General features: G+C 34.7%; 1 protein-coding gene across 4 annotated transcripts in view; it reads left to right on the forward strand.

Moving 5' to 3' along the window:
- The window catches only part of RBMS1 (RNA binding motif single stranded interacting protein 1), a 257,733-nt gene that overhangs the window by 206,640 nt on the left and 27,598 nt on the right, over positions 1–23,495 (forward strand). For all 4 annotated transcript variants that reach the window (XM_074215867.1, XM_074215870.1, XM_074215866.1 and 1 more), the window contains exons 6-9: positions 905–984; positions 20,025–20,131; positions 21,399–21,448; positions 21,771–21,864. In XM_074215867.1, the coding sequence (XP_074071968.1) occupies positions 905–984; positions 20,025–20,131; positions 21,399–21,448; positions 21,771–21,864 (331 nt within the window). The remainder of the gene's footprint in view (positions 1–904; positions 985–20,024; positions 20,132–21,398; positions 21,449–21,770; positions 21,865–23,495) is intronic.

The following is a 23,495-nucleotide window of genomic DNA, read 5'->3' on the forward strand; positions in this document are numbered from 1 at the left end:
TCTATAATTATACTAAGATGTTATTTGCTTGTTAAAATAATCCTCTCTTTTCTAACTACATATTTTTAAGACTGCATTTTATTCAACCAAAACAACACAGTGAATCAGATTAAATACAGAAACAATATGAGAATCCATCTGTTCTCCATTGATCCAGACATTAAAGAGACTTGCAAAAATAATGTCACTTTCTCACTATTTTTAAGAAAAGTTTTAATTTAAAAAGTTATGTTGCAATGAATTTACCATTTTTTAAATTTAAATTTTCTAGCATGGTAAATATTGATAGATATAATCTACATGATAAATAAAAGCTATATAAGTAGAAAAGGATCCTGAGAGTAAAAAGTTTGAAAATAATTAATACCAGTTTTAACACACATATATAAATTTTCAAAGAATTCAAACAAAATAAATATAATTAGCACTAAAAATACATTTTTTGCTTATTATTTGTTACTTTAACAGTGCATTGGGGTGGCCTGGGGGGGCCCGGCCTGGCTATTACCAGCTCCCGGCCATCCTAGCCAGGGTGCATTTTGGGGCAGTTAGGTGGTGCAGTGGATGAAGCACCGGCCCTGGAGTCAGGAGTACCTGGATTCAAATCCAGTCTCAGACACTTAATAATTACCTAGCTGTGTGGCCTTGGGCAAGCCACTTAACCCCATTTGCCTTAGGGAAAAAAAAGTGCATTGGGTTAATCAGTTGGAAACAGCAATTATTTTTAAGTAGTTAAACATGAGCATTGATAGTCTTTAATATTTTTAATTATAAAATAATAAACTAAATATTTTTGTATTGAGTCACATTTTACCAGGGTATGCCTAGTTATACTTATATATCTGCACAAAACAAAATAAAAAATATCTAAATATTTATGTGTTTTGTATTTATATATTAATAGGATGGAATCAACAGAAAAATGTGAAGCTGTTATTGGTCATTTTAATGGAAAATTCATTAAGACACCCCCAGGAGTTTCTGGTATGTTACCTAAAATTTTATCAGCAATATCTTTTATACTTCCATACATTTCATTGATATAGGTTCTTCTGCATGAAATGCAATAAATAAGTTTAGGTGATGATGGCATTTGTCCTTCATTTTTTTCTTTTAATAAGGCAATGGGGTTAAGTGACTTGCCTAAGGTCACACAGCCAGGTAATTACTTAGTGTCTGAGGCCATATTTGAATTCACTTCCCCCTGATTCCAGGACAAGTGCTGTATCCACTGTGCCATCAGCTGCTCTTATTGTTCATTTTCAAAGAAATGACATCTATGGAGGCAATGCCATGACAAGCATATGAATTTGATTTGAACGAGGGGATGCCATGATAAACAAGTGATTTGGATTTGAGAGGGGGCCCTATACTATCACCTGCCTCACTTTTTTCCTCCAGAGACATCTGGGTCCAGTGGTCAGATATGAATCAGGATGACCCTGGATGTAAGGCAGTCAGAGTTAGCAGATTTGCCCAGGGTCACCACAGCTAATTAGTGTTAAGTATCTGAGACTGGATTTGAACTCCTATCCTTTTGACTCTCAAGGCCAGTCCTCTATCCACTGTGGTATCTACCTGCCTTTTAGGTATATATTTTTGAAGTTGCTTGTTTTGACCTATCAATTAGACTTTTTTACATCCAGTTACTATTTCTGATTTATTAACGAAAATATAGCTTAGTAGTCTCATATTTCTATTTTCATTCCTTACTACTGCCAACACTATCTATATATATAATACATGGAATCTATTAGTGGCATTATGGATAGAGCAGAGGACTTTGCTGCTCTTGGGAAATCAGTTAACCTTTATATACCTCAGTTCTTCACCTGTAAAATGGTAATAATGACACCTACCTCACATAATTGTTGAGTACTTTGCAAGTCTGACAAGTGCTCTCTATATAAGTGTTAGGTATATAATTCTACTTTAGAGTTTTTTTATTTCTAACTAATGGGAAGAAAAGTTCAAAAGCCTTCTATATTGCATATTTTGATAGCAATTGTCATACTGCTTTGTCATTTGGGGGTCTAAAATGACTGAAATAGAGAAAAGAAACAATAGAGTGTTTTTTTTATTTTTGTTTAATAACAATCTTTATTATTCAAATGTGAAGTAGTCTCAGAATTTTCTTGTAATGTTCTCCATGAAGCTGACTAGACTTTATTAATTGTCATATCACTGTCAGATATACGAATTGTTGCCATTTAACCGATTCCCTTTCCCTCTACCCAAGTGCTTTTGTTTTGTTTTTGCAAGGCAATGGGATTAAGTGACACAGTTAGGTAATTAATGTCTAAGGTAAGATTTGAACTCAGGTTCTCCTGACTCCAGAGCCAGTGCTCTTAACTATGTGCCATCTAGCTATCCCCAGCATGTACTTTTAATAAGAACAGAGAACCTCTATTGGGCATATCATGTGCTGCTGCTAAGTAATATTAAATACTTTTTTAAAAAAGGCAAATACTGATATATTTGATAAACTCAAGATTATGATTAAGTAACTTTTGAAAAAGTGAAGTTCTGGGCCACCTTAATTTTATTAGTACAATTCTTACAGTCGTTTAAAAATTCCTATTTCCATTTTCAGTGAAGTATGTAGGGAGCCATTGAACTCTATTGAGGAAAAGAGATTCAGATTACTTTGGGCTAAAAGTTATGGAAATGAGCAGTCATTCCAAGATATTCATGGTCAATTGTTACTCAGTATTTATGTTGCTAACTCTCCAATCTCCGGTTTCAGCTGAATAGAAATTTCAACATTCAAATGAGTTTCATTTCAGAAAGAAAATAATTTGTGAATATCTAAATGACAGACCACTCTTGGCCATGAAACTCTGAAATTTGAAAATCACTGCAGTGGTTCAACTCTGGTTGAACTCTATGGCTACAGGTACAAGCCTAAAAATATAAAATATTAAACAGTGTTCAACAGTCTTTAATATTTTCAATGAATTCTGTCATAAAAAGCTTTAATTAATAGATGAATAAATATAGTCAACCTTATACATAGTCCCCCATCAACAGTGTTTGAACTTAAAGAAAAAATAAAAATTTGACTTTACACATTTTGAAATTAGCCTACCAAGGCTAGGACCAAAGAGAAGGCTCAAATCCTGGGTTATAAAACTGGAATTTTTTTTTCTAAAATATACCTAACTTTTCATCTATATAAGTTTAAAAACCTCTTAATTATTGGCTTTTTAAACCTCTGAACTCTTAAAACTAAATTGAAACTCTCCTTTATCTAAGCAGATCTTGCCTTTGCATTTATTATGACACAAGTAGTCATTTAATAAATGCTTGTTCTCCATTGTGTTTATTGATAGCACCTGTAGTTCTCTACTTGAGCGTGCTCTTTGCTGACATATTTCTTTTTCTTAAGTTTTTCCTCTTACTCTTAAAGTTCATACAGCTGGAAGAGTTTCAGCAGAGATGTTTTGGATCATATTTTGTATCGCAATCAGAAAACAGTTATCAGTTCCCTGAGTGGAGTAGGCAGAGACTAGTTGGATCCTAGGTTAGGGTAAAGAAGCTGGACAGTTTTGCATTCTGTCCTAAATCATGTCTTCATAGTGTCATTTCATTCTTTATTAGAAATTAATTCCTCTAATATCAGACAGAAATAGATTAAAGCATAAACATAAAATACATTAATTTCAAAACCTGATGAAAATTGCTTCTGGATTATTGACAACCAGTACATATAATAGCAAGTACACCAAAAAAATTTCAATAGCAGCAACTATGTTTTGTAAACAGTCAAGCCATTCTCTAACCTCTGAACTCTTACAGACTGTTATGATCTGCACCAAACAAAACTTAGTACTTCATTGCATACTGTTTTGCAAAGCACACAATCTGTTCATGTCTTAGTTTTGTCTCCTCGATTTGAATGTAAGCTCCTTAAAAGTAAGAAGTCTTTTTAACTTCTTTTCTATCCCTAGAATGCTTAACACTGAAGGATATTTATTAAATGTTTGTTGATCGATGGATGGATTAACTTAAATCTTCCATTTACTCTACCAGTTCAAACTACATTTTTCTTCAAAGACCCTGCAGAACATACTATAATACTCTGACCCTGGAGGTTATGAAATCATAAAATTAGAAGGTTCTTTTTGTAACTTCTATTTTTCTTCACCTGAAGCAAGGACTTTTTGTCCCAAAGGATTCTTTTTACGATCCAGAAAAGGCAAAAAAAAAAAAAAAAAAAAGAATCAAATGGTGTATTTCTGTCTTCAGTGCTGTTTTTTCTTAAATGCTGTATTCTGGAATTTAATTTTCCAAGTCCCATTATTACTGGAAGTGTACCTCATGTTATGTGAATTCTTAGTGTTCAGACCACTTATAATTTCTCTGGGATTGAAGGAACTTAAATGTAGATAGGTGTTCCCCTTAGAATTAACTTTAAAAAAAAAGACACATATACTATTTGATATTTAATGCAGAACCTATATTTCAAAAAATCAAAAGATCTATGATTTCAGCCATTTAGACTCTCATAGATAAACAGGTTGTCTTCAGACCTCTAATAGAAATTTATACAGCTTGTGGAACTTGAAGAATATTATATTCTAGTATTTTTTTGCATTGCAATAAAGCATTGTTATAGACCTTTGGGGGGGGGGGGGGGAGAAAACAAGCATTTGTTAAGTGCTTACTAGGCCCTGGGATCTGTGTGCCAGGCACTTGACAAAAATCTCATTTGATCCTTATAGCTACCCTGGGAAGTAGGTGCTATTATCAGACCCATTTTACAGTTGGACAAACAAAGGGGGAAAGGTGAAGTGACTTGCCTGCAGTCACACAGCTAGTGAGAATCTGAAGTTGAATTTGAAGTTCAGTCTTGCTAACTCCAAATCTAGAGCTATTTATCTCCTCTGCCACCTAGCTGCTAGAAAAAGAATACCCGAATTCCATAAATAAAACTTCAGCAGGTCTCATTCATGTCACTTTTTTTTTTCAGGGGTGTGTGCTGCAAGCCATCAACACTTTTTTTATGTGGGTTTTTTTTTCTTTTTTTTTGCTCATCTTTCAGTGTTTTCCATTGTCGATTTTCCTGTTATGGGAGGCTTTCCTCTAGGTCTTTTAAAATTCAATGGACTGCAGTACAATATTCAAGTCATTCATCTTTTGTCTCTCACTAACAAGACATGACTACCCCACTTCTTTACCAATCCTATATTTGCTGAATATCCCTTTATATGTTAGTTTATGCCTGTAAATCATCACTGGTCAAGTTCCACAGTTACCTTATACTTAACGTGTGTCTTTTCAGTTGCCCTCCAAGTCACTCACAATTCTAATTCTTCTGAGATTATAGTGTTCTCTACATAACTTTGTATGAGGGAGTTGCTTAGAACTGTGATGAAAAGTTCTCTATTTCCCAAAGGCGATCCAGACTGTTAATCTTCATCTGATTTTATCACACCTATAAGATTAACCATCTGTACTACTTACTTGTCCAAGATAAAAGATCACATAAAGCTTGAAAAGACCCAGCAAATCAACCCTTCTCATTTTACAAATGAGGAAACTGAGGTTTAAGAGATTAAATAATTTTCCCAAGGTTGCACAAGTTTATAAATGACCCTCCAGCATCAGATACATTCTGTCATTGTACCCCCATCTATAAAGCCTTCTCAGTTTAATAGAACCTATTAGAATAGGTGCTCTACTTACACAACCCCAGAACCTGGTATCATCTTCATTTGTGAAAAATGCTCAAAAATTATCTGAAAAGCGATTGGTGTTATATTTAATAATGTAAGTATGTGTCATTGGCATATAACCAAATAATGTATGTCTGTTTCTTTGGTATCTCTAATGTTGCTAATCTATCAGGAATATAGTTAAATGAAGGGAAGGAACATTTTAATTTAGTGGTATCCACAGTCCCCAAAATATCACTGCAAATTACCAAGTTTAAAACAATTTATCCTGTTTCATAATCTTAAACTCTATTATAAATATCTATGATTAATATAAGCCCCGTTACTAATATTCTATTTTTTCATAGGGCCACCCCCTCTTCACATAAGCAATCATTCAACAACATTTTGTTAAAATGTTTAATTTGATAAATGTGCTGAGTGCTAGGAGTAGAACAAGAGTAAAACAAAAGGAAAGCTTATTCAGGGCAAAGATCTCTATGGGAGACATGTGTGCACATACATATACACATATGTAGAATAGATTAATTTGTATGTATATTTGTATAAAAACATAAATGTATATATACATATACATGCATGTAGAACAGATTACTTTGTGTATTTGCATAAAATTACATTATATATATTCGTATACACTTGCATACACACGCTTGCGCATATGCACACAGAAGGGAGACAAAGTAACCATGAATGGGAAGGCACCAGGTCCTGGAGGTTGGTGCTAGAGTGGAATCTTGAAAGAACCAGAGATTCCAAGAGGTGGAGTTGAGGAGGAAGAATACCCTATCGTGAGACCCAAACAGTATATAAAGGCATACAGATAGGCAATGAAGGTTAGTACAAGAAAAGTAAATGGTTCAATATAGAGTGAGTGTATCAAAGGGAATAGTAGTGAAAAGACTGAAGAAGAATCAGGTAGTAAAGAAAAGGCTAAAAGCTTTTAAGCAAGTTGACAGTTCATGTTATACATTTCAAGGTGAACCAGATGAATCCTTCAGAGAGATTTTCATTGTCAACTATAAATTACTTGAAGATTAAAATATTGATAGAAGGAAACAGTATGGTGATGATTTTTTTTTACCCAAAATGAATTTAGAAACTAGGGTTAGGCAGTGTTAACCATGTAGAGTAGTAGTTCAAATTAGGATACCTGTTGAAGGACAAAATAAGCCAAGATGGTGCTGAGATTCAGGGATTTGTCTAAAAATGATCTTAGAATGCCTTAGAATGCTTTCTGGTGTTTTTTGCACTACTGCATAAAACAGTGATAGTCTAACGTTTCCTTTATACCCATCTGTTCATGATTTCAATAATAATTTTTAAAACTTTACATTTAAATAGTGCTTATAGATAACAAGGTACTTGCACATATATTTTTGTGTTTGATACAGTTTATCATAACCTTCACCAAGTCTAACCAGAGTTATCCCTGTGAACTAATGTAGCCTGTAGATAACCATAAAAACAAACAATAAAAATAAGTCTCTGGGGTGGAAAAGGAAACTTTTTTTTTTAACATTCATCCATATGAATATGTATATTTTTAAGTTAAAAAATTTCCTTCCACCTTCCTTTCCCACCCCCTCCCCTCAGCAGCAGTCAGGTTACCATTGTGCATACATATTTTTGATAAACACGTTTACAGTTTAGTCATTTTCAGTCTGAAGAATTAGGATTAAGGGAAAGAGATTCATAGGAGATAATTTTTATAAAGTGTTCATCAGATTCTGAAGGGTTTTTTTTTTTGTTTTTGTTTCGATTTATTTTTCTTCCTCTGGATGGAGATAACATTGTCCATAACTGGTCTAATATGGTTGTCCCAGCTTTCTGAACTGCTAAGAGGATCTGCTTCCATCAAGGTTGATCATCTCCAGTGTTGTGGTTAATGTATACATTCTGCTCCCTTCCCTCAGCATCAGATCCTGTAACTCATTCCATGCTTCCCTAGAGTCTGACCATTTATAGTTTCTTATAGAACAACAATATTCCATAGTATTCATGTACTATTATTTGTTTAGCCCTTTCCCAGTTGATGAGCATCCCCTCAATTTCCAATTCTTTGCCACTACAAAAAGAGCTTCTGTGAATATATGAATATTGGAACATGTAGGACTTCTTCCCATTTTTTTATGATTTCTTCTAGATATAGACCTACAATTGGAATTGCTGGTCAGAGGGAAAGAACATTTTTATTGCTCTTTGGGCATAGTTCCTTATTACTCTCCAGAAAGATTGGATTCATTCACAACTCCACCAGCAATGCATCAATGTCCCAATCCTCCCACAACCTCTCCAACATTGATCATTTTCCCTTTTTTTCTTACCTTAGCCAATCTGAGAGGTGTGAGGTGATAAAAAAGATTTTTTATGGGAGGACAGGTCATAAAGGTAGGAAAAGAACACATAAAGAGGAGGCTAAATATTCATTAAGGTACTTTTTACCCAGTACAATACTAATACCCTGTGTATGTATCCCCTGCTACTCTGTGCTTGCCTTTGAGGGGATTATAGTGGAATTCCAGTGTGGCATGGCATAAATGACCACAGGCAGAATCTGACTCTCAGAATTTACCTTGTTTTAGGTATGCCTCCTATGGTAATTCTGTGGTTGCCTTTGACTTTTCTAAGTAGAACTTGTACACATTTAAATGGGCCTCATAAAACATTCCTGTTACCTCCATCTGACCTGTCTTCACACACCAGCCAAATTGGGGCATTATCTTGCCAAAAACCAGAAAAATAACTTCAGAAAGGGAAAATAATTGCTATGCTAGAATGAATGTTTTTGGTTTTTAACATTTCCATACAGTCTGGAAGTTTTTCAAGAATTTTTATTATCCATTTGGCTCCTTTAATGCCTCAGTCTTCGTTGTCATTACATTTTTGTAAAATAGAATTGCTTGGAAACTATAAAGGAAAAGTTACAGTTAAAAGATTTGTAGGTCAATTTCAAAATATTTAGGACAATTGGATTATATCTTGAGGTCAGTAGCCCTCTTCTGAGTTCTTCCTTCATAAACTTTGAATTTTTTTAAAGTTACTTGCAGATGTAACTCCATTGTATGTGCTTGAGATGAAGCATTACTTTAATCTTAAATTGGTTCTATAGAAGTAGAGTCCATAGGTAACCCTTGAAGAAGGAGAGGTAACCTTGAGTAGATTTCAGGAAGTCTGTAAACTTGGCTGGACAAAGATGTCTTTTTTTTCACTAGCCTTTAATTGAAATTTAACATTTCCTTTAATAATAAATGTAAGCAAAAAACCCCCAATATTTTAAGACGTCTATAGATGTCATTAAGCTTCCAAAAAGGGAGAGGATCTATGATACAAAACAATAATATTAAGTTGTTTATTCAGGGTAATTCTTTATAATTAATATAGACATTATCTCATTTGATCCTTACAATGCTCCCTGAGAAGTAGACAACATAAGTTATCTGTCATTTTGGAGAGGAGGAAAATGAAATCCACATAAGTTCATATAAATTGTCCACAGTTTATAAATAATCCAGACAGGTCTTCAAGTCTGTCTTTTGAATACAAATTCTGTACTTTTTCGTATACAATCAACTGCCTACCTCATAAGTGAAATATATACTAAAAAAGAAACAAGGTTTTCCAAAAGAGGGTACTGTTGGGTGTTTTCCCCCTGCCACCTGCAGGCTCTGCTCATGATAGGGCAGCTGTTAGCAATTGTTATTATAATGAAAAACACCCACCCTTAGTTGAGTTCTTAGAAGCCCAGTTACACCCTTTTGCTATCAGGTTCTGCCAGATAGATGCAGTAAGTCGCTGAGCAGGGTTTTATTAAAAGCATAAAAATCTTGGAAGCAAGATGCAGGTGTTACTATAAAACTAAAGAATTTGTTTTTTGCCTTCCCCTTTCTTTTTTTTTGAAAGAAGATCCAAGGCAATAACTTTGAAATAAAGCTGGCATTTTCATTATTCAGTAAGTAGCTATGTTAAGGTGCATTGCTATTAAGTTTATTAAATCAGTAAAGAACCCTAGAGAGAAAAGTCCTGTAAATCAAACAAAAAGGCTCTCTTGACAAAGGTAAAACAAGTGAAACTTCTGAACCTTCCAGAAAACTACAGAAATGAAATACTCTTATAAATAGTAAATGTTGTATTGGATATTAGACAATATTAAATGCTGACTGGGGTTGAAAACACTGCATGTGGGTAAAGAAGATAGAATAAGCTAAATTGAAACAAAATAGGTGTGGGGGGAAGAACATCTGTCCAGAAAAAAAAAACACAACTTGTCATGCTATTTATAATAACATAGTTTTTACTGAAACAAAGAAGGGGTTAAACACAGTTATCGGAAACAGAACAAGACCTCTCTGGCAGCATGAAAAGAGATCAGGAAATGATGTTATACAAGTAGAAGTGGGAATATATTTCATGGATCCTAGGGTAGGAATTTATAAAAAGTAATTCCTTATTGTCAAATAGTGGTCCACAGAATGCAAAAAGAAAACGAAAAAATAGAGCAAGCTAGTTATGTAGTAAATATCCACAAAATGTGGTAATTGAGACATTTTGAGAAGAACAAACATAGCCAGAAAGAAAGTATTAATTATGGTTGCTTTGCAGAGCATTAGTTTTGAAATGATAGGAGTCTAAAGTAGCTTTTTATCAAAGACAAGTTTCAGTTTTATAAAATGTTGAGTGGAATCAAACACTGCAGAGCTGGAAAACAGGAGTTTTTAAGTAATATCTTCTTCAGCTTGTAATATCTACCAGTGGAAAAAGCATTGAGAATCACTGATTTGAGACACGACCACAACATGATCAGTCCCTTACACTAAGAAAGAACTCAGAGGTCCTCAGAACAATTTGATTTAGATAAGTGGATAGAATTTTCAGAAGAACATATCATGAGGCTGCAGGAGTTAATCAAAACTGGTATTTTTTGTAACCTGACAATTAAAAGAGAAAATTTATAGTAAGTCAAACTTGCTATAGCATTTCAGCTAACAGCATGGGTAACTTACTGTTCAGTATGTTACCATGTGACATCACCCATTAGTGCCAAATAAGTCAAAAATGTTTTGAAAAACTTTATCACCATCAAAACTGTATTCAGAACAGTCTGAAGAATAATCTGATTGGATCGTCATAGCTTACTCTCAAGAGGCACCAACAGCATATAATCACTATCTTGGTTTTTATGGTAGACAACAGAGACATTTAACAAAATATCCAAGGTTGCACTTCTATGCTTAGAAGGTACATTATCCTTTAATTCTGATCTTAAAATAGATGACATTTTATTCCAAATTGAAAAGAAAAGCTTCCAAAACTAAACCATGACTAAGATGCACCCTTTACTCTTCATAAAGTGCTCATCTGCTCTCAGGTTTTGCAGTCTTGAAACAGGAAAGAGAAAAGGAAGTTACTAAACAATGAAATGTAAGTTCTATATATTATCAAGGTAGTAAACTGTTTTAGTTACTATGAATCACTTATTATGAGTTTTTATTCCATTTTGCCCTGTTGTCCAGCTTGGAGCTTTTCAACAGTTTATGGAGATTTTTCTCTGCATCAGAACTTTTTTTCTGTTCTTTTTAACTCATTGTTTCAGTGTTTTCCTTTTCCACCTATCTCTAGAGGCTATCAGTTAAGATCACTTAGCTAGCCCACAAGAGTGTCATTTGCAAAAGCCAGTCTTCCTGTTTATTTTTTTGGTTAAGACCCTTCAGAACAGTATTGGCCTGGAGAGAGGAGGAAGCTTAGAGACTTCAAATCACACATAGTTAACATTTCATTATGTAAAATTTAATAGCCTAGTGTATTCTGGATAGTTTAAATACTTGGTTATATGGTAAGGAAACCAAGAATTTACCCATCTTTTTTTTTTAAATCCATAAATTGTTAACAAACTTACTGTGAATTTTATACAGTAAAGTATATAGAGTTGATAAACCAAAGTATGTTTTCAATTTAATTCCATACAACAGATAATTATTAAGTACCTACTGCATGCAAATCACTATATTCCAGTCTTGCATCACCATCTAATTTTTACATGATACTCCATTAGATGTCTGGTAGGCATCTCGAATTCAACATGCCCAAAAGAAAGTTCATTATCTTTATCCCCAAGCCCACTGAATAAAAGGGAAAGAGAATAAGCATTTATTTATACACACACACACACACACACACACACACACACACACACACACACACGTACCAAGGCACCAAGGTGCTTTTAAAATATCTCATTGATCTGCCTATTTCTAGCCATCCAGGTTTGGAATGTCAACTCTTACTTCTTCATATACTGTGTTCAGTCACTTGTCGTTTTGCATCAATTCTACCTCCCCAATTTCTTTCTTATCCATCTCCTTTTCTCTAGTTGCATGACCACCACTGCATTAGTTCATATTTTTTTAAGATGTGCAGTGGTCTCTTAATGCAATAGTCTCTTAAATGTTTTTCTCAACTCTCTTCTCTGTGCCATCCTCTATACACAGCAATGTAACTAAACTAAAGATTAGCCATTTCATTCTCTGCTCAAAAGAGCTCCCTTGACAACTCCACATCTACCCATAAACTCTTCTGTTGCACTTTTCAAGCTTTTCACAGTGAGTTCTGACCTGCCTTTTAAGACGTTTTCATTATTCTCCCTTCTCTCCTTTGTATAAGACTGTTCTCCCACCCCTGTCTAGAATGCCACTCCCCTCAATTCTGTCTGTTAGAATTCTTAGTTTCCCCTCAAAACTCGGGTCAAATGACTCCTTTAAAAAAGTTTTAAATTTATTTAAGGCAATAGGGTTAAGTGACTGCCCAAGGTCACACAGCTAGGAAATCATTAAGTGTCTGAGGCCAGATTTGAACTCTGTTCCTCCTGACAACCAGGGCCATTGTATCACCTAGCTGCCCCCAAGTGACTTTTACCATGTTAGGTTCTTTCCTTATTCCCCAGATGCTAGTGACCTTCTCTTCCCAAATTTATTTTGTATATATTCTATGTTATAGGCATATAGATTGTTTTCCCCAATAAAATTCCATTGTTTGTAACATTTTGAGTCTTCTTTTAGAATTTCCCAAAGGGAATACAGCAATATTCTTAGGAATACCCTCGTGACAAATTTTATACCTTAAGAATCATTTGATTTTTGCAGAGCCAAGCCTGATGAATAAAGTAGATGAACCAACTGTGTGATGTCATCACAGTGTAAGGGTTGGCAGTACAGCTTAGTCAAAAAAGAGCTGGTTTTGTATTTGGAGCATTGGAACTTGAATCCCAGCGCTACCATTTGTTTCTTGCATGACCTTTGTTGGAAAAGAAGGAGAAGCTCAGTTTCTTCATCTTTGATAAGATGAGATGAATAAATGATCCCTAAGACTAGTTCTAATGCTAGAAATCTATGATCCTGTGATCTTGAGGCATAAATGATATGGGGCAATATAGTATTGTGATTGATTTGCTTCTGTGGCTCTGGAATGTGTTCCAAAAGAGTTCTTCCAAAAATGTTTTCAACAATGGATAATTTTATTGGAATAAACCTTTTTACCTCCCAAAGTGACCATTTGGTAGGATGCCTTTAAGTTGGGAACAAAATGTGCTTGTTTCCAGTAAATAAATGTCTCCTCACTTTACAGTCAGACTATGTACATTATAATACATTGTTTGTTTGTAATCTGTCTTACTTTTTATTTTCCGACAGCATTCTTGCTAGCATTCATCTTAGCAAAAATGGAAGCAAAGCAATAAAGTGCCATTCATCATCAGAAACATTTGGATTTTATTTTATATATTAAATTTAATTAAAACCATTAAAAAATACCTTTTGAGGTAGCCAACAGACTTCATTTATTTGAACTCTATGTTGAGTAGTATAGAACATAATATGAATGATTTTTATTTAGATTTTAGAGGGGGACAGATCTCTGCCTTACTGTTTGTTTACAGGAGTACATGTAAATAAATGAAAATTGTAAAATTTCCTTAATATTGAGTAAGTACCCTTTGTAGGGGTGTGAAATACCAACAAAGAGGAAAGCCCCCTTTTGAACTGATTTTTCTGCCTATTCCAGTGTATGCCTTAAATTGGATTCTCTCAGTTCCTTTGATCCAGGGCTTCTTCTATGTAGTTTACAGAGAATATTAAGATTAGGAAACTGCCCATCCCAGTTTGGTAAGGTAAGGATGTTCTTACTCATATGAAACATAATTATTTAAAAACCATTGCAAACCATTTTTTCTCATAAAATTAAATCAAATCATTCACACTAAACTTTTCACCTCTCTAGAAATAAAATTCATATAAATTATGTCTATCTGCTACCTAAAAGTGTAGAATTGCTACAAGAAATCTCCATATTATTTGTGTTCCTGGAATGCATGATGTAAGCTATTTAAAAATAAATGAGACTTAAAGAACTTTCAGGGAAATAAAGTTTCTCATGCCTAACAGTTTCCCAAATAGAGCAGTAAGACATGAAAACAAACCTAGAAACTAAAATATCTGTTAATTGATGAAAACTTGAACAAATTGTGGCATGAATGTAAGGGCATCCAAATGTGTTTTTAAAAATGAGGGCTGGTATTTGATTGAGAGAACTGTGGAAAGATTTGTATAAACTGTTGGAGAGTAAAATCAGCAGAACCAGAAAAACGAAAAATTTAAAAGAAGACTTAAAAGTTATGATCAACCCTGCTTCCATAGGACCCAGTGTACAAGAATGCTTGAAAATCAGAAATATACAATATAAAACTAATTTTATAAAAAGAAAATCATTGGGGTAGCGAGGTGGCACAATGGATAGAACACTGACCCAGGAGTCAGGAGAACCTTACTTGAGATCTGGCCTCAGACACTTAATCCTTGATTAGCTGTGTGACCTTGGGCAAGTCACTTAACCCCATTGCCTTGCCAAACAAAAGGAGTATTTTAGATGGACTAAAGGGCAGCTATTTTCCTGAAGCAAATGGATTTACATGCTTACATTTTATTTTTTACTATTTAATGATTATTTTTATTGGTTATGGCATTTCAAAATAAGTTATTTTTGATTTTTTCTAAGATATAAAACACCTGGCAATGTGTAGTGTGTTTAACTCGTCTTTGGAATGGGAAAAAAAAATATTTTAGAGATAGCTTTGAATCACAAGGATAAATTAAATTATTTTAAGAATATTAAAATATATCTTGTGCTATCTACTTCTATTAAAATATTGATTTGTAAATGTCATTTATAAGAGCTTAGTCATGTTAACCTTTTTCTTTGGTTTGGACTTTATTGGTACTTGACTTACTTGTTCCATGATTAAATACAGTCTTAAGTGAATGAAAATTATTAAGAAATACTTTATTCATTGGGGGAAAATTGTAAAACTCAAAAACTCAAAATCTTTAATTAAAAAAAGAAATATTTTATTCACAAAAAGAATATATGCATGGTATAAATCTTCAAAATGATTTCATCACAACATGAGTTCATTTAGTGGGCTTTTAAAATAGCATAATTTTTGATAGAAAGTTAAAAACTAACTAGTGGTTATTAATGAAATGAGGAAAAAAATACAAGACAAATATTAAAAATACAAATTTATAACAGTTATATGCATCTGAGGTGATCAAATCCTGATATATGATTATCAGATTACATTTCATAGTTGTTCCATTTTCAGTGTTTGAATTTAGTATCTCATATCAATTTAAAGGTCCCTTTATAGAAGATGGTTCTAAACAGTGTTAAGCTTATACATATGTGTGTGTATATAACATATTTACATGTTAAACTGAATCAACGTAAGACATGGTTTTAACTAGGTTGCAACTCCAACCCAATTTGGCTGACATGCATTGGATGTCTTGGAACAGTCAAACAGTGTTTCTTGTTTTTTCCAGATTAGGTCATGTCTGTGAGGAAAAACTAGAAATTTTGCGCTATTAACTGGGCCAACTAAACTCCTTAAAATCATATTTTTTAAAAAAAAAATTTGATTCAGGAAGAAATATTGCAAGATCTTTTCAAATCCAAGTCCAAGACAATTCTTTGACATTGCCAAGTATAATTTTATACATTTCCTACCTGCCTGGCCATTTCTCCTTTCTATATTCTTGTGTGGTAATTTTGTTAGCTTTCAACAGTTTTGTCAATATCTTTATGAAGATGACTCCTATATCTATATATGACTCCTTTATCTCTCCCGAATGTCAGTTTTGCATTTCTAATTGTTATTAGACATTTTGAATAGCCATAGGCATCTCAGATTCAGCACATACAAAATATTATTTTCCCACGCAAACCCACTGATCTTATGAACTTCACTAGGAAGTCACAACCATTTTTTTAGTTACTCCAATTTGAAACCATGTAGACATCTTCATTTATGCACTACTCCTCCTCCCACTCTCTTACCTGCAAATTCTCTTCCAAAAATTTGGCACATCTTACCTTAATTCTCTTATTTGTTCTCTTCTCTCTGTTCATACCACCACCTCTCTAAGTCATGTCTTTAATACTTCTGGCCTGGACTGTTACAATAACTTCTTTATTGACAACTATGTAAGGATGATTGTGATAGAAAGTAGAGGCAAGGAGACCAAAGTGATTTTCCTCAAGTGGAAGTCTATGCATGTTGCCTCCTTACTCAATAAATTCCAGTGACTCCTTATTAGCTCTTACTGTAAATATAAAATCCTTTGTTTGGCATTTAAAATTCTTTGCAATCTAGTCTTTTCTTTATTTTTAATCTTCATACATATCATTCCCCTTCACCCAGTCTGTGGCCCAACTTCTTGATAAGCAGTGTCAGTTATGATCAACTCTTCCTGGCCCCATCTGGAATTTTCTTGGCAAAGATCCTGGAGTAGTTTGCCATTTGCTTCTCCTGTTCATGTTATATATGAGGAAATTGAGGCAAACTGGGCAAAGTTACCTGCCTGGCATTACACAGCTTTGTCTGAGGCTGGATCTGAAGTCAGGAAGATAGGTCTTCCTGATTCCCAGCCTTAGTGCTGAATCACTTAGCTTCCCATGGTCCAACTATACTGACCTGCTTGCTGTTCTTCATATACAATGCACCATCTCCTGTTTGAACCTTAGCACCAACAGACCTTCTCCAATATGCCCTACCTCTTTACTTCTACATTTTAGAATCAGTAATTTCCCTTTCTTTTTTTTTTTTTTTTGCAAGGCAAATGGGGTTAAGTGGCTTGCCCAAGGCCACACAGCTAGGTAATTATTAAGTGTCTGAGACCGGATTTGAACCCAGGTACTCCTGACTCCAAGGCCAGTGCTTTATCCACTGCGCCACCTAGCTGCCCCTTAGAATCAGTAATTTCGTTCAAGGCTCAGATCAAATACTGTCTTCCTACTTCTGCCCTCCTCCCCATATGCTGGTTTCTTTTCTGTCTAGGTTAATCACTCACTTTATTTGTATACATACACATGCACATGTTGTCTCATAGAGTAAAATGTAAACGCCTTGATTTCAGAATTGATTTTTGCTTTTCCTTTGTATCCCCAATGCATATCCCTATATCTGCTGCAAATGATAAACTTTTTGATTGATTGATTGAATGAGAAGTAATATCAGTCATCAAAACTTCTCACACCTCTTCTCCAAAAGGTAACATCAGCCAGATTGTATGTAGGACAAATTTAACATCAAATGTCATACAAGATCATTTTTTAAAAAAATGTGGATGATCTGCCCTTTGAAGAGGGTATATCAAATGCGATTTTAATTCTCTCAATCTCAGGGACATTGATTTTTCCCCCTCCAGTCATTTCTCTGAAAGCTCTCAAACATTCTTGATAAGTAGATGCACACACTTATAAATAAACTGCATGGGAGACAAGGAAGACAAGAGGTGAAAATCAGTACCTAACAATTTGGAACTGGAAAAGCATCATTAAGTTATCTCAATATTTATTCCTTAAACATATGTATCAAGCAATAAGCCATATTTCTATTGGATCATATTCTCTTGTTTCACCTTATTTAATGTGATTCAATGATAATATTAAAAGAATATAGGTGAACATTTCAAGATATTTCAACAAGCATTTATGGGCACTCATGCCTATAATGTCCCAGGGTCTATCCTAAATGTTGAACAAAGAGAAAAATCTAAGAACTGTCTCTACTGTCAAGGAAATCTTATTCTAGTGGGGGAGACAACATGGAAATATCTATGTATATGGAAGATATGTACAGGGAAAATATTAGAGGAAAGGCAGTAGCCTTAAGGGAGACTGGGAAAGTCCTCTAACAAGAGGTTATGTTTAGTTAGCAGAAACAGTAGTAGTAGTAGTAGGAGTAGTAGTAGTAGTAGTAGTAGTAGTAGTAGTAGTAGTAGTAGTAGTAGTAATTTTGTTTATGCAAGGTGGTAGGGTTGTGACTTGCTCGAGATCACACAACTAGGTAATTATTAAATATCTGAGACAGAGTTTGAACTCAGGTCCTCCTAACTCCAGTGCCAGTGCTCTAACTATTGCACTCAGCTGCTCCAGTTAGTGGGAACTTAAATGAAATAAAAGAAGTCAGGAGGCAGGAATGAGAAAGGAGACTATTCCAGAGATGGGGAACATGAGGAAAAATTCATGGAGTCAAGAGATGAGGGTTTTGTTCGAGGAACAGCTAGGAGACCAGTGTCAATGGATAGTAAGAGTATATGGAGTAAAGTGAAGTGAAAGAAGACTGGAAAGGTAGGAAGGGAGCCAAGTTTTTAGGGGCTTTAATATGACTTGCCCTTCTTTTCCTCCATTGAGTCCATTTGCCATGCCTTTAATCATTGTTGCAAAAATCTGATGATTTCTGAAAATCCAAACTTGTGCTGAAAAAACAAAGAGGGTACTTCATTCACCTTCTGAGTTTTGGCCCAATTCCCATCTTCCACCACACCCAGGTTGTCTTTAAATGGGCATTCCTTAGGCTGGAAAGCTTAGGGGAGTGGAGACAGGAGAGAAACAAAGAGCCCTTTTGTCAAAAAGAGAGTGAATGACTATGCTGATATTCTTGCCAAACATCTAAGGTTATGATTTATACTCGCCTCCCCATGCTACGAGTGCAGTTCTCATTCAGAAACTACCTCAGGTTCACATCCCAACATGCCCCATAAGGGTGTTGCCGACTGATTAAAAGAGAAAGGAGTGTCACACAACAGCTCGAACAGCTCATAGGGAAGGAATTACAGGTTCTTTGAGGTTGGGTGGTTTTTATTTTTCTAGTTGTTTTTGGGTTTGGAGAGAGTGTGAGAGTGTGTGTGTGTGGTGTGTTTGTGTGTGTGTGTGTGTGTGTGTGTGTCCATCTGTGTCTGTGTATATGTCTGTGTGTGTCTGTGTGTGTTGGCAGGGTAATATTCTAAGGCAGGTCATACCACAGCTTCCACCCTATGATTAGTGGGTGGGTAGAGGCTGAGCACTAGCAATGATACAAAATAGGGAATAAATTAGGATAATAAGAGACAAAGGGGAAAGGAGTAAATTTTCCGCAAGTAATATTTTTCTCTTTATGGTTATTTGACTTTGAAACAGCACATGAAAGTAGTAATCATGTTACTCTAGGAGACAAAGCACAGAATGTGGGAACCAGACAGAAGAAGCATGTGATTCCCCTCAATGTACTAATTAGAAATACACAGAAAGAGACAGAGCATTCAGGAATCAACTACTATCTTCATGGCTATGGAAAAACAGTTATAAACATAGAAGTAGCAGCATTTATTAAGAACCTACTATGTGTCTGGTACTTCATAAATTTTATCTCATTTGACCCTTACAACAATATGGGAGGTAGGTGGCTGTTGTTATCCCCAGTTTACAGTTGAGGAAACTGAGGCAAATAGTGATAGTGACAATCCACATAGCTGGGAAATGTCTGAGGTTGAATTTGAACTTAGGCCTTCCTAACTCCAGGCCCAGTATTCGATCCCCTGCAGTGGATGTGAGCAGGGGAAATACTAATTAATCCTATTCACATATCTCAAAGTAATACAATAGTAAATTTTCTCCTTCTGACCTCAAATCCCACTTAAGAGGCTTGCTATTTGTTTTGACCTTGGGGAAACTGCTTGTGATTTCCTTGATCCTCAGACTCCTCCTCTGTGGAATGAAGGGGCTATATTAGATGGCCCCTAGTATGACCCCCTTCATACTCAAATTTTATGACCTTTTTGAGACTTTGAGTTGTTATCTCATAGTCCAGGAATAGTATTGTTTTATAATGTATTTTTCATTGATAAATGATTTCATTCTTCACTCCCACACCTAGCCCCCTCCCCCCCAAAAAAGAAAACCCATTAATTTTTCATATTCCATTCAGGCACTGGTATAGAATTTTGATTTTAGAGTTTGCTTTCCCCATTTCCTTAGCTCCTGCAGAACCTTTATTGTGCAAGTTTGCAGATGGTGGACAGAAGAAGCGACAGAATCAGAACAAATATATACAGAATGGGAGAGCGTGGCACAGGGAAGGCGAGGTGAGTTTTCGCTGAAACTTCAGGGCTTATGTGTAGAAATGACTGCTTAAGGAAACCAGGCTTTTTTATCCTGGCAACACATCACTTTCTGAATGACTGCCATTGGTACAGATATGGTTTGTATCTTAGACTGTATCTTATCTTAAAATTGTCCAACTGTATAATGTTATTGGATGACAGCTACATGAATCCACAAATCAGGTAAAATGAGAATAAAGAATTGACTGGAGTCTTTGGGTTCCATAAAGCGCATTTAAAGACTAGTACTTAGCTTCTCTGAGTAAATAACATGTATTTTTTAGAGGTGATGCCTTTTAACACTAATCAAAAGTTGGACTAGACAATTCAAAAATGCATTTATGATTGAAAGGTCCCCTGCCAAGAATATTTGGGAATAATTATTTACCTATATGATAAAAATTTTAATATATCTGTAACTTTGTGTTATATACTGAGATGAAGAAAGATCCAGCAGATTGGGCACTGAACTAAGAAAACATGAATTCAAATCCCTTTTCAGATCCTTCCTAGCTTATGACTCCCCTAGCAAGTAATTAGTCACTCTATGCCTCAGTTTCTTTATCTACAAAATGAGAATGAACTGGAAGACCACTAAAAAATTTCAAAGGGAGGATGCAAAAATGATAACATTCATAGATTTGGAGATGGAAGGATTTTTAAAAAGACTAGTAATCAGAAAGAAAGGGAAGTGATCATTCAGAAACTCTGGCATAATTCTATTATAATTATTTTTTCTTAGTATTGATTTGTTCTGAGAAGCAGCATGGCATCTTGGCTAAATAACTGGGATCAAAGTGAGATAAACTTGGATCACAGAATCATAGATTAAGAAATAGAAGAATAAAAAGTCTCAACTCTGACTTCTAATGTTTTTCTGATCCATAGCAAGGCAGAAGGTTGCATAGGTTGCTATCAATTCAAGATTATGTGTAGATCTGTACAATTTGAAGATGTTTCCTCATTGGGGAATTTCAATTAAATTACAAGTCTGGTTAAATCAAAATAAGGATTTCTTATTGGCCACCTACTCTGTTGACAGGTATATAAAGTCAAAGATAAAAATTGGTCCTGACCTCAAAAAGCTTATATTCTAATGTAAGAAAATATTAAACCTAAATAATTAAATCTACTAAATAGTCATTTCTTTTATCCTAATCATATTGAATAATATATGTATTACATTTTAAGATTTTAAGAAATAGAATACGGCATTATTCTATTCTTCCATATTTTATTTTCACTATAGGCTGGAATGACACTTACTTATGATCCAACTACAGCTGCTTTACAAAATGGGTATGTATTTAAAATTACATTCATGATATTTTAAGACAGAAGTTCTTAATATTTTTTGTTAATGAACCCATTTAGTGTATGATAAAACCTATGAATTCCTTCTCTGAAATTTGTGTGAGTGTGTGTGTGTGTGTGTGTGTGTAACCATTTATATTGAAATACCATTGTAATTTTTTTAAAAAATAAATTCAATACCTCAGGCTTAAAATTACTGCTTTAACAGGAAAGATGAGGGGAGGAGAACTCTAGAGAGTTTTCCCTAGTAAATGAGAAAAATGTAGAGCATTTATTTACCTAACAAGAGCTTTTCCATTTTTTCTAGATTTTATCCTTCACCTTACAGTATTGCTACAAATCGAATGATCACTCAAACATCTATTACACCTTATATAGCTTCTCCTGTTTCTACATACCAGGTTTGTACTTTCTGGCTTCACAAATATCACATTGACTTAAGGAATAAAATTCATTGCTACGTTGGTTTTTATATGTCTTTAAAATTCTGGTCAATTATAATGTCATTATTTTTTACATAGCAAAATTGTCTCTAGTAATATGTATATGAATGTGTGTGTGTGTGTGTATGTGTACATATATATATATCATATATATTATTTATATATGTGTCACAGTGATAGAAGGATGTGACTTTGGAATCAAGAATTCCTTTCCTCTGACAGATCCTGGTTGTATGACGCTGTACATTTTAACTTCTCAAGGTTCCCAGGAAACTTTTTAAGATTATAAGCTAGTCAACATTTGATGCTCTTCCTTGGTATACAGAGATTTTCCTCAAACAGGGAGCTCTCTAGATTGATGAAACCACATTTCTAGACCAAAAAGAAGGTATTTTATTCAGAATGCATTGCTTCTATTTTGTAACAGAATGATTACCAGGCATGACTTGTCATTAGGAGATTGTAGAAAATGTGTGCTTAGTTATCCTTTGAATAATAGAAGTTTTAAGTCTAGTAAGGGATCAGAACTATCTGCAGTACTATTCAACCCTTACTTTCACATATGCCATATTTTTCTTAAAGTGAATCAATTCAAGAACAACCATCCTTCCTTGCTACATGGCATTGTTGCTTTCTCCCCTTTTTAATGAGCTAGTGAAAGGATTAAAGGGGTAGAATTTATGTGTCTTTGTTAGTCATTGCTAAATGTAAAAGTAATAAAAAAAAAAAGGCTGTGTCTTAAAAACCTTATTTAGAAATAGACTAAAATATTAAAATATGCCTTTAATGGACTTATGATATTCAAAGAATTTCTTCTACTTTTATACTGTTTTCCTTTCTTTGTTCTAATGTATGGTTTTACTGTTAGCATTTTGGAAGTACAATATATGATTGATATTATCTGTCTTATGTATGAAACTGGAGGTAGTTTGTTCAGAATGGAATATTCTAGAAGTGGATTTGAGAAGGGTTTTTGAGTAGGCTTATGGGCCATCAGGAAAGTGCAGCAGCAGACCAGTTGTATCAGGAAGGTAACTTTTTAAACAATAAAAATTGTCCTGGAAGACAGGTGGTCCACATCTGTGGAGGGGAACATCTGGTACCCTGCCTCTGGGTCTCCTCCCTCACTCTGAGTGGAGAGCTCCTTCCAGATCTTCCATTTAAGGAGGAATATCAAGGCGGTCATCTCATAATTCGTCTCCAGATAGTCATGTTCCAATAAGGTCATATCAACTCTGAAAGCCCTACTTCTTCAGTATTCTCTGTGCTTAATGCTCTGTCTCTCCACTGACTGAAGAAGTTGAAGGCAGAATATCAGAGAATCTTTTATTTGAGGGCCCCCTGGGCAATTCCCATCCTATTGCAGGGCTTCATTATACCCTGTGTTGGGAACACTGCCCCAATAATTTTCCAAGATGCAGCATGTTGCTAGCACACCTGTCCAATAGTAACCTTTTTTCTACTCTCCTAGCTCCCTGTATTCTTTCTACCACTTCCTGACATCATTTATTTCTTTTTTGAAACTCTTCCCATCATATTTCTGCCCTCTCTTTCAGCATAGTCATGTCCTAAGAAACGCTTTAGGACTT

This window comes from Macrotis lagotis, chromosome 1 (genome assembly GCF_037893015.1).
Source record: "Macrotis lagotis isolate mMagLag1 chromosome 1, bilby.v1.9.chrom.fasta, whole genome shotgun sequence".
Taxonomy (NCBI): Eukaryota; Metazoa; Chordata; class Mammalia; order Peramelemorphia; family Peramelidae; genus Macrotis; species Macrotis lagotis.